Below are 12,500 nucleotides of genomic sequence, written 5' to 3' on the forward strand. Positions count from 1 at the left end.
TTTATGGCCATCGATCGCTGGTTTGTTCACAATAGATCGAAATTAGAGCTCATCGGGTTCCCAGGTATAAAAAGGAGAAGAAGGCGGTGGTGAGGAAGATGGCCTTATTGCAATTTTAATTTATGTCACCTTTCTCCCCGCTCCTTCGGTCGACAAGCGGCTTTCCACATTGCCGCTGTGTCTATGAAGGGCGATTACAATCGAAAGTGTCCGCATTTTCGCAACCAACAACAGCACACACACACATACATATCACACAATGGACATTAATTATGGGACGGCTGCATACCGGGTACAACGATGGACACATACGATGCCACGATGCCACATCGGATGGCGCTTTGGTGACGATTCTCACCCAGCACAGCACAGCATGTTTCATGTAATTTATTGCCTCCTAACACCGGCGCTAAGCAAGACTGATGTAGTGTTTACTGTCACTGGAATGAGAGTGGCACCGAGTCCGCGAGACGAGACCGCGTTTGCTGGCGGTGGCGGCGATGATGATCACTTCCTGGTTCCATGGTTGACAAAACGGAAGAAGTGACTGTCAGCTCCGCTTTTGTTCTATTGTTTTTCCTTCGCTGAGGGCGAGCCCCCACCCCGCAGAAAGGTGGGACATGTGGCGAAATGTGACTGTGTGGGATCGTAAACAATGGACTTTAAAATAAAATTATTTTTAGTGACACCCTGCCAACCAGACAGCCTGCCTGCCTGCCCATCGGACTGACTGTCTATCTGTCTGTCGGCTTTCGCCTCGCAAACCTCACGGTCAACTTACGCTTTCGCTCAGAAGCAGACACCGCTGTGACCTCTTTCTCCACGCTCCACGACATTGTTGATGGCGATTCTCGTTCTTTCCAGCAATATCTGTCGCGGCGGCGGCGACGGCGGCGTCATCACTCGCTAAGTGTGTGTGTGTGTGTGTTCCTACGACAAGAGTAGTTCTCTACTACCGTTCCTGGAAAGCAGCAGGAGGTGGAGAAGGGAGGCCACAACGATGATGATGTTGATAATGAAATGAGTGTTTTTGTTTTTGTCATCGCGCGCAAGGTACTTTAAAAAGACAGGTAGCATCTTAACCGCTTTGACAGGTCACCATTTTGAATTTGTTTGACATTCATAGGAGGGCGCTTTTATCAACAAAACCACGTGAGTTTCAAGAAGAAGAAGAAGAAGATATGGGCAAGTTTGGTGGTTTTATCAAGGAAAGTACCTGATTTCACTCTTTTTCGGATGTTTAAATGATTCATCTTTCTATTTAAGATCATTCGAGCGACCGAGTTGTGTTTTACAGCGAGTGAGCACGGTCCAGGAACGCTAGCTAGCTCTTGTTCTAGGCTGGGTGGCAAGACCTACGGACCGATAACACTAGGAAGAATTTTGAGAATATTTGCATAAACTTTAACTTTCGTGCCACTTTTCGTGAATTTGAACTGTCGTAATACCACAGAAAAGCGAAAACAGCTCCGAAAAGAGCGTTCCCGAAGTAAACATCCCACCATCCCGTGAATGTCAAACTCTGAAGTTTTTTCTAAAATACGATCGAGGATTTGTTCTGGATAAAGCTACCTGTCTTTTTAAAGTACCTTGATCGCGCGCGTCCGAGTTTGCGAAACGATCTCGCGACAAATCTCGCTTTGCTTTGGAGCAACCGTTACCACCATCACCAATCCGTGGCCGTGTGTCTCCTTGTGCCCGTTTCGTTACGTTTTTGGCGTGCGAAACGTGCTGTAAACGAAAAACAAACGAATTTTTCGTTAGACAACAGGGCATGTGTGGTGTGCGTGTCGTGACCGACGATCGATCGAGGCCTGGCACAACCCAACCTGTGTGGTCCCCATCCGGGAGCTGCTGCTGCTGCTGTTGAGTACGCGCAATCACGGCAAAGGCGGCGAGTTCTTGATAACAGCCTCCTTCTCCTGCTCCTCCTCCTCCTCGGCGCCGCTCAGTGTCTGTGTCTGTGTTTGTGCCGTGTGGTGGAGGCCTCCACTTGCTAGCAGCGAGGTTGAGGTGGGATTCTCCAAACAAGAAACAAAAAAAACCCAAAAATCTCTGCGACCGAGATGCGCACTCTTTTGTAGTGGTACCGCCGGGCCAGCCGACGGGTACCAGAGTGTACCAGCGAGAGGTGCTAAACTGTCAGTCACCGCTCTGCCGGATAGGTTTCCCGGACGACGGACAGTTCGTGATATGGTCGGCGTTAACTGTAGAGTATCATCATCATCTTCTTCTGTCTCTCTGTCTGTCGCGTGTGCTGTCGTGCTCCGGTTTTTGCATTTATCGCAACCCCGGACACCGAGCTCCGGGAGGTTTCGGGATCACTGTAGCACACGGACCTTGGCGTTAAACGTTAGTCTTTCCAGCAGTTTGCAAACGTGGCGTCTTTCGTAGCTGGAAAGCGTTACTGCAAGTCGCGGTGCGGTGGTGACGATAGAGCGGCAGTGGCGGCCGCGGCTGTGTAAACATAAAGTTCGTGTCGAGTGCGCTGCGAGCCCCGTGTGGTTCTAATTGTAACATCAGAGCGGATAAGAAGGAAGCAGCGGCAACAGCAAAAACAATTGCACAACGCAGCGACAACGCGACGAGCACGCATAAAGCGATTAAAGGTAATTAAGGCAACAGCTTTATCGGAACCCAGCGAACCTAAAACTGGGGCTAAACATTGTCAGTAGCAGCAGTAGCGGCAGTAGTAGCCCGGGATCGAGGGCACGCGTACTCTGGCCGTACTGTTGTGTAGGTGGCTGGCTGGCTTGCTGGCTGATGGCCATCAATGGCGTGGCCCCAAGTTCGTTCGCTCGCTCGAGCATATTGCTGCAATTAACGCTCGACAAGTGACATGAAGGTCTCCTGGGCCAACAGGAGAACCACAAATAATCACCATCGCTACCACAAACCCCCTTCCCTGCAACCCGGGGTCAGCGAGTGTGAGTAATGGGAACGAACGAGTTGCTGAGATCGTGATCGAGGGTGATCTTGACAGAGATGAGCAAATTGTGGTGCGCCACTAGTAGTGGTAGTAGTGGTAGTAGTAGTGGTGGTGCTAAACGCTGCCGTGTGCCAATTTCGAACGCCAGCCACTAAACGACCGAGAGGATCGGCTATCGACACCTCACTTCTCACGATCGATCCATCGATCGATCATCGAAAAGGAAATATCTGTCGAAATCACGGGAAATCGCGTTGTGAAAACGAAATGTGGAAAACAATTTTTCCGGCACGCGGAATGACGGCTACGAAGACGGCAAGCGAAGGATATTCTCGCAACACAGCAGCGCGAGGTCATTTCATGAGTATGCGGCTCATTAGTGGGTCCTCCCTCCCCCCCACTTTGCGACGTTGTCATGAAAAATTAATCTCATTTTTAGTGTCCATTTTCCGCCGGCCGGCGGTTCGACCAGTGTTATGACGCACCGGTGAGGTAGCGATCGCAGGCCGGGGAGAGGTACAAGGAGTGTCGCGCGCCATGTACCGTGAAGGTAGCAGCAGCTACCACCACGACCACGACCCCCCGGTCTCGGAGAGGGTGAGGTGAAAATTCCAAGTAACGCACAATCCGCTGGCACATTCGTGAAGGTCGCAGCACCCGAGGGTCGAGCGCCAGTTGGCAGCGCACGCTGCTTTTTGCTCACTTTATGTCCCCTCTTCTTTTTCTAGTCTACCGTTTTGTTGATGGTGGTGCGCCAGCCTGTCGAGGAAAGTAGCACCGGCCGGGTGATGGTGAACTTTGAAATTTTTGGAGGCCATAAAATGCGACAAATGCGTCGCAACCCCGCAACGGCTACATCATCTGGCACTCCCTGTGCGCTGCTCGGGGCGCTATCTTTGTCTTTTCCCCCAAAACAACCCTCCAAGTAAGGAAGAAAGAAAGTGACAAGAGGAAAGATCGAGAGCATTGAACACAACAACGAGCGGCGTTCGAGATGATGGTAGAGGAGATAATTTTTGAACGCAAAAAAAAGTGTAACAACATCTTCCGGTATCACGAGGAGATACGAAGAAGAAAAATGCGCTCGAGACCCCTCAAGGGGCAGGTTTATTGGAAGAAATTAACATCCATTAGAGAATGGGGGTGCGCTTCGCTTCGCCGGTGTTTCGGGGCCCAGGAGACAAACGTGTCATCACCTACAGCCCACGGTTGCACGGAGCAAATGGCAGTTGTTGGTGTGTTTTCGGGAGAACCATTTATTATCGCTTCTTCCAGCATCACCACAGCGCACCGGGTGTGCAGTAGCACCACAGGTACCACAGGAAAGCATTCTTTTATTGGCCTCACACCGGTTAGAAGATCATAAAAAGTAGCTTCTCGGTGCAGTGCTTCAGCTTCCGTTAATTGCTTCGGTAAAGTGATAATAAAACCGATCTGTTAACGCACACACACACGAGTGCCAAAGGATTCAATTATGCGTGACTTTCTTTTTAGAATTGCCGCATCTGCCGTACCCCTGTTTTTTGCATCGACAGTCGTTGCCTTGAGACGGCTTGGCCACCCGTCCCCCATGGCGGATGTGGTGCCAGATATTTATAACCGTACATCCTTCCTTCCTCACGATCACGAGACGACCCTCTTCCTCCAGTGCGTACTGGGCCGGTGTACTAACTTTTATGAAGTGATCTTTTGGCCCCGGTTGCCCGGTGCTGGTGCGTCGTTTCGATTGCGTACTCCGTCGTTGTTGCAACATAACCCTGCTGGCGTTTTGTTTACCTAGCTAGAGAACGCTGAGAATCCCCCATGCACCACCGTGGCACTGGCCGCTCGGTAAGAACGCTCCGTCGTGGTCATCCGTGAGAACCGTACTCTGGTGCCACCGCGGTGCCCGAAATTATGGCCGCCCAATAAATATTCAAATAAAGCTACTCAATCTGAACCCTTCGCTCGTAGAGACGGTAGGCTGGCTAGCTCTAAAAAACACAATTTATGGTATATCTCTCTGGCCCGTTTGTTCATCTGGGATCGACTAGTGTGCCTCTCTCGCTGCATCATCCTCATCGTTTGTATAGCATCAGCAGTCTTTGGGCCCCCGGAGCTGTGTGTATGCTGGGCTGATGTATCATCGCTTTTCGGGTGTAACAATTAGATACAGAGAGCGCCAGAGAGAGAGCCGGAGAGAGAGATCTCACAGTGTGGCATAAACACTCTACTACTACTCCACTCCACGATGCGCGTAGTAGTAGAGTAGTAGTAGCCAACACCTCGGCCACATATCCACATACAACAACAAGTGCGCGCACATTCCACGCGTGCGCGCGCGAAGAGAGACAACAACCAGGGCGTGAGAGCGGGTGGTGGTTATGGATGGTTGTTGTTTGCCATACCGTGGCCACACCGCTCCTCCAATGGTGGTTGTGGTTCAGTTCGCGTTCATCGTTCGACGCGGTTTATGGGGTTCGATCGCGGCCCTCCCTATCCGTTGGGCGTGTGGCTCCGTGAAGTTTCGCACAGCGAGACTGGCGTCCGAGTAACGGACCACCAGCACCATCAGTTGTGTGTTCCTTTCGCTAGTTGAGGTTCCGGTACGCGCGCTTTTCCGGTTTTGCAACAACGGAACAACGCATTCAACAACCCCCGACGGTGTGTGTACCGTTCCGTTCCGTTCAATTCCGTTCCTGGTTTGTGGCCATTGACTGACCGCCGGTGCTGCATTGCTGCACATCGCGTCATCGCGTCGCGGGCCTGCATGCAATTCGCGGACGTGATGTGCAGTGCAGTTCCTATGCCGATGGACGGCCGTGTGGCCGTGTTTCATTCAGCCGTTTGCTGTGCGTGTTTCTGTGTGATTTGTGGGGCAGATTTATAGCAGAGAAGCAGGCAGCCAGCCAACGGCAGGTTGTGACCATCGGCGGTCGTGTTCTCGTCAATGCAAGGTTCAGGCATCCCGGTACAAGGATAAGGAGGAAAGAACAAAAAAAGGAATAGCGAGGATGTGTCGTGTTCGTGTTTCGCAGATCCTCGCCGTGCTTTTGTGCTGCTCCAGCTTCCGGTCCCCTGGTCAAGGACGTGTCCTGTGAAAAAGCGAAACGTAGGGCCGGAAGTGCGAAACGGAATCCCAAAAAAGGGGAAGGAGAAACACAACAATCCGATCGGAAGTGTGATTTGAAAAGGGAATCAGGCGAACGAGCGAACGTGCAGACGAGAGCGCGCTCGGTCTTGAGACGGAAACGGAAACGGATCTTCCTCCACCAGGATGTGTCCTCCTGGCACATGTTTCTCGTTTCTCGAGGCGTGTGAATTGGGCAAGTGTTTTCGGTGTCGACATCGGGTGGACCAGAGGAGAGTGGAAAGAGAGAGAGAGAGAGAGATTGAAGAGAGAAAGAGTGTGCGTGTTAAACAAACAATTTGGTTTCCATCGACAGCAACCGCTTCTTCTCTGCAGAGGAGATGAGTGGAGGATATACGATCCGCTGTAAACAATCCGCTAGTTAGTGCACTTCACCACGAGAGGCCAAGAGAGGCCAAGAGAAAGAGAGAGAGCGAGATCGTGGATCAAAGCGAAGCGAGTGATAATGGGATGGATGCAACACAACTGATGATCACTCCTCCAAGAACAACACACCACGCGCCCTCGTCGGTCATTAAAACACATCTTCAAATTCTCGGCGAATTGCGCTTTCGGTGGCAGCCGACTGGCGATGGTGTGCGCTTCTTCATCCCATTAACGATCAAACAAGATCGAGCACACAGCAGCACACTGCATGCAGCAAAACAAACGCATCTCTCGTTCAAGGCATAAGCATCTCGAAGCGCATCATTCGCTTCGGGCCTCGGATCGGGGCGCGAGATGAGAGAAAATGCAATTAAACAGATTCGGTTGGATTGAGATGGATGTTGATTTGTGATCTAATTAAGTGCGCGATCGTGCTGCTCTGCATGCATCTCACTTGCTGCAAGAAGTTGCATTACATACCGAGCTCGGGCCTGGGAAGATCGAGTAACAACCGAAGGCACGCCCGTTCCCCTGGTTTTCTGTTTTTTTTTTTTTTGCGAAACTACCACCTCTTGGTGGTGGGCACAGGTGTGAGAACTCTGTTGTCTTGAGGGAGTCTCCCTTATACCGCTTGGTTCAAGAAACAGAACTTAGGTAATGTGTTGGTCTTGCAGATGCAGACGATGATGTAAAAATGCAATGGACCCCGCGTGAGAGAGAACAACTGCGTGAATGTAGTACGGCTTCTCTACCTCTCGAGAATGGCTTCTCTGGCCGCCCTTCATCTTCCTGGTTTGGCGTGATTGAGAAATCCGGGTGTTTTTTTTACTCTAAGCCCTCACCTCACTAGTGAGCGAAGGAGATAAGATACAGTTCACACTTTTCACGTGTTCACGCTCCACACCTGCAGCGTCACCTATGTAATGTGTTTGTCTGTTACCTTCGCGCCGTCAGATGAGTCATCTTGCAGCTAGCCTCGCCTTTGTCGATCGATACGCGCCTGATGGTGCTCTAAAGGTTAGCACAGCAAGTATCTTATCTCGCCCTCGGCCCTGCGCGTAGATAGTACGCACGTTCACCTGACATACCAATGTTGTGCGCGAGAACGCACTCCTCTGTTTCTGCTGTTTATTTATCAAGTTCGAGGTTCGATAAGTCTCGGCCTGTTCCATATGCGATTCATCGCAATTCCTGACCCACCAGCACAGGAACACACGCTGCGTTCCCGTCCCCTTGCCCTTATCCAGTACCGGTTGTACCGATGGCATAGAAAACCTGTCGTCGAATGGTGGTCGGATTTGGGCATTTGGGACGCGACGGTAGCAGGTTGTGTTCGTGTTCCACTTCGAATCGGCGCGGAACGTGCTCACCAACAATCGATACTCGGGTTACAGGCGAAGAATCGGAATCTACGGATTGTGACATGGATTTCGTTGCAGGATCCCGGAGGATCCTTCGGTGTGTCAGGTGATCGTCTTAGGACATTTGATCCGAGGCCTCTAGGAATGGGAATTAATTTCCAACAAACCAACACCTCTCGCTCGTTTACACGCGCGCTCTCTCTGTCTCTCTGGCTTCGGCACATTCTTGGACCGTACAGTGGCAGCCCCTCCGGCTCCGGCTCGAAGAGGAAGCGGACGTGCGCGAGCGCGCGCGCCATTCCTCGTGTGTCGCTCCATCGTAGCGCATCGAATAGCGCCGGTCCAGTGTGCCGTGGTCGTGTGAAAGTGTCCGCGAGGTTGTGAAAACCGTCGATTTGATTTATAACGACCGCGAGGGCCTTTCTTTTGCAGCAACAGACTCGCGGAACAACCGCGCATAGCTTGTGACGAGTCGTTGTAGGCGTTGTGCTGTCCGTGTGCGTGTGTGTGCTTGAAACAATGCCAATTCGGTATCGAAAGCGAACCATTATTAGTGACCGACACAAAACCGGTGCGCCCGTCCGTGTGGTGGGAACGAACGAACGACAGCAACAACACAATGTACTACTACCGCGAGGAGGAGGATCACTTTCGATGGCGACGATCGCAGGCGATGAGACCGGAGGATGGTGGTGTTGACAGCGGTAGCAGCACTGGTGGTGGTGTCGGAACCATGTCGTCACCGGATGGCGCTGACAGCGGGATTGGTGGTGACACCGGTAACGAACCGAGTACCACCGGAACTGGAAGTGACGAGGATGGCGAAGATGATGAAAGTAGTTTCTCCTGCGATTGTGTGTGTTCCTGTTGCTGTAAGTGTAAGGAGACGGGAGGTGGAGAAGGAGGATCACTGTCGATGGTCACACCAACCTCACCGTTAATCGGATTCCTGTCCCAGCAATACACTCGCTTACCATCTCTGCAACCACCAACACCGACGATGATCGAGCGCTCGAACCACCGGATCGCGACCGCGACTACCGACGACCCGATGGTAGCGGCGATGATGCGCCTCCGATCTAGATCCGTGCCGCGGTTGAGCGAATTACCGCCACCACCAACACCACAACCACCACCGACTGTCATTAAACGCAACGATGACAATACAATCGCGGCCATTGTACGCCGTCGCCGTCGACTGAAGCGCCGTGCCAAATCCGGTGACTTTCAATCATTGCCACCACTGGATCACCGGTCGTTTGATGCCGGGGAAAACCGTGAAACTGTGACCACCGGCAGCATCAACAGCAGCAGAAGTACGGTTGAAGCAGCAGAACTAAACATGGCCGCCGTGAACAAACGGCGCACGTTGGAGATCAAATTCGTATGGTAATTAACATCACTGGGGAATGGGGAAGTGAGGATGACACATGCCACGCCACGACTACGACGACGGACGCGACAACTCACGAAGACAACTCATGTACCGACAGCGTGTTTCGTGGCGCGCGCGTAAATTATATCTAAAAACGGCCAAACCGGCGGTCGAGCGATAGAGAGACAGATCTGGTTCTGATAGGCCGCAGCGTCTCTTATGAAACTCGGTCGTCGTCTTCGTCACCGCCATTACCGGGCGTCTTCCATTCCCGGTGTCACGAGGTGTGTTCTCTTCATTAAGCTTGCCGGTGGCGTACACTCCACCGGGGAGGGGTAATATATAGATCAAATTGAAGGGGTCAATGATTTCAACCGCGTCGCGCACAACAACACCGTGTTGACGATTCATCCGTGAAACTACTACACCAGCCACCACCAGGCAGCCATGGTGTGGAATGGTGGTGTGTCATCGTCGTACATCGTCGTTGCGCTCCGCTATTAAGTTACGCGCCCACGGGATCGTCGGGTGCGATATGCCATCTATTTATGAATTTATGCCGCTTGTCACCCCTCCGGTTGGTTGGTGAAACCGGTAGCGGTCACAGTGAGGAAGAGAGAGACGCGAGAACTGGAATTTTCGGTAGATTATCAGTCGGTGAACAACAACTCCTAAATCCCCTCTGGCACCACGAAGGGCGGGGATTAACATACAAGATGCGGCGAGATGCGGAGCTCGAGTGGAGGAAGTGAACCTCTTGTAGTAGTAGATGCGCCCCCGGGGCCCGTACTGTAACATAAACTCCAGAAAGATCTGTCCTTTCCTTGTTTCCCTTTCCCTTTGGGTTTGGTCGGGGGAGAGGGTGCGCCATCTGCTGCTGTGTGCGCGTTCGTGTGTCTTATCTTTCCGAGGTGCCCACTTTCGGGGTTTCCGCTGACTTGTACCTGACCGATTATATCTTAATTCCACCACCACGCGTATACCACGCTCCCGCGCTCTTCTAGGGCTTCCTTCCTTTCACTTATGTGCGACGCGATTTGTCCGAAGGATAAGAGTTCTGATGTTCTTATGGTCTATTTGTAGCATTTGTTGAAGTAGTTCAACCTCTAGGAGGAATATGACCCCCCCGGAAAGGTTGGCTGAGGTCATCGGTCCGGATGCACACCGCGACGACGACGACGACGACGACGAACGAAATGAAATTGGCAACGATCCATCTTCACAACTGACGGAGTTCTTCTCACACATTTCGTCCTTGCGTGTCTCTCTTGCGCTCGCTCGCCGGAAGTACGCGAGAAAGCGTTCTTCCGTTATCCGACCGCGTCCGTTCATGTGCCGAAAGGTCATCATGCGCAAGTGAGAACTAAGCGGCTTCTTCTTCTCCTCCTCCTCCGGTCTACAACCAGTCAAAGGTGTCAAAATTGTAAAACTTAATAAGACACTATTGCGATGGCCACAACCGCGGAGAGGATGGTCACAGTCCGTTAGGTCCGGCCCGGGGACAGCCGAGGATCGGACAGAAAGTGAACAAATTGGTGCGACTCCGTCACTACACCAGCTTCGCCGCGACGTTGCGCTTGAATTGAAACCACATTTCTTTAGCCGAATTTTGCTCTCGCTCTCGCTTTTCTCTATATTTTCACGGCTACCCCCCCAGCCATTGGCCATCCAGCACGTTGTGTTAATTAGTTAGTTTCCGTTAAGCCCTCCTGATGATGGTGGTGAGTGATGGAGTTTGGCGATTCATGACGATCCGGTCATCGAGGTGAATATAAATGTCTCGCGCGTTCAACCAGGAAGGCAGGCCATACGTGCCAAAGATATGCATGCATGCATGGTCCAGGTTCGAGGCCTTTGATACATGGCGGGAAGGCCCTTGGATTTGTGACAGGTGACAGGTCGTTAACGGCGGCACCACCACGTGCTAGTAGTTCGCTCGAACCGTTTGGAAGGAAAATGGTGGCCTTTTTGGTGCTAAATTTAGTCCCCCCTCCCGTTGCTCCCAGAAAAGGGTAACAGACGAACGAGTTACAGACGACGCACGATGCTGCGTCTTGGTTTCGTTTAATTAATAGTCATCTCTGTCGCCGCACAGTCGTGTCACGTACGCGGACGCTTCTTTTGCTCCTTAATCCTTGGTCCTTTCGCGCTCTGACCTTACCAACACTAACGCGTTCTTGCCTGTTCTTGCTCTCTCCTTTTAGGTATGAACTGTCGCAGGATCTGTTGGACAAGCAGATCGAACTGTTGGAGCGCAAGTACGGTGGAGTGAAGGCACGACACGCTGCCCTTACGATTCAGCGCGCCTTCCGCCACTATACGATGGTGAAGAAGTTTGCCTCGATCACGGCAATGGCTAAGGCGGAGAAACGCATGAGCCGTAGGGTTCAGCACCAACAGCAGCAGCAGCAACAGCAGCAGCAGCAGCAGCAAGCGCAGTCCCAGGCAGACATGGACATGATGATGCACCATCAGACCGGTGCACCGGTGCTGGACGATGGACAGATCTACGCTACCGAGGATGGTACGATGGTCGGTCAGCAACGTGTCTGTGCAACGTAAGTCCAATCGGTCATCAGAAGCGTCAAGAATTTTGTATTAACAACACACCCCGTTCATTCTCTTTGTAGCATTTCGGCCACACCCCCAGGAACGTTACACCATCGCGTAACACCCGTTCGTTCGATGTCCCTCCGTGAACGCCGTCTCGATGCCAGTCCTATCCCGCGCAGTCAGTCCGGTACGGGTTCACCGGCACCGGCCGCCCCTATCACGTCCTGGAGCCAAAGTCCAACCCAGCTCGTGACGGGCTCGAGCTCACCAGCTCAACAGCAGCAACAACAACAACAATACTCCCATCCACACGTGAACATCCTGCATCAGCAGCAGGCACAGCTAGCGGCAGCAGCCGCAGCCTCTGCTGGATATGGTTACACACAGCAGCAGGTCCCGTCACAGGGTGGCCACCCGTCGCACGTGATGTTGTCACATCAACAGTACCAAAGCCAGTATGGATCGCAGGATTTGAACGTGAGTGGCGTTAGTACGGGTAGCTCGCAGCTCGATTCGACCGTCTCCTCGATGAACCTATCCTGGAACTCGCAGCATACGCACCAGCAAAGCCCCTACACACCGCACTACACGGCAGCGCAGATCTACATGCGACCGCGTGGTATCGGTATCGGAAGCTCCGGAGGTAGCTCGGGTAGTACGTCGAGCGTATGCGGCAGTAGCCGTAAGGTACCACCGGAGGTACCGAAGCGTACAAGTAGCATCACGGGTACGGGTCCGGCCAGTGGTACACCGAACCGATCGTTGCGACCGAATGGTTTGTGCAAA

General features: G+C 52.4%; 1 protein-coding gene across 5 annotated transcripts in view; it reads left to right on the plus strand.

Annotated features, from left to right (window-relative positions):
• The window catches only part of LOC125957121 (IQ motif and SEC7 domain-containing protein 2-like), a 74,471-nt gene that overhangs the window by 55,455 nt on the left and 6,516 nt on the right, over positions 1–12,500 (plus strand). For 4 of the 5 annotated variants that reach the window (XM_049689592.1, XM_049689591.1, XM_049689590.1 and 1 more), the window contains 2 exons: positions 11,366–11,719; positions 11,792–12,500. The exon at positions 11,792–12,500 is cut by the window's right edge and continues 1,297 nt beyond it. In XM_049689592.1, the coding sequence (XP_049545549.1) occupies positions 11,366–11,719; positions 11,792–12,500 (1,063 nt within the window). Of the gene's footprint in view, positions 1–2,670; positions 5,573–8,218; positions 9,176–11,365; positions 11,720–11,791 lie in introns of those variants that run through there. The other variant, XM_049689593.1, reaches the window with a different exon arrangement.

The sequence above is a fragment of the Anopheles darlingi genome, chromosome 3 (genome assembly GCF_943734745.1).
Source record: "Anopheles darlingi chromosome 3, idAnoDarlMG_H_01, whole genome shotgun sequence".
Taxonomy (NCBI): Eukaryota; Metazoa; Arthropoda; class Insecta; order Diptera; family Culicidae; genus Anopheles; species Anopheles darlingi.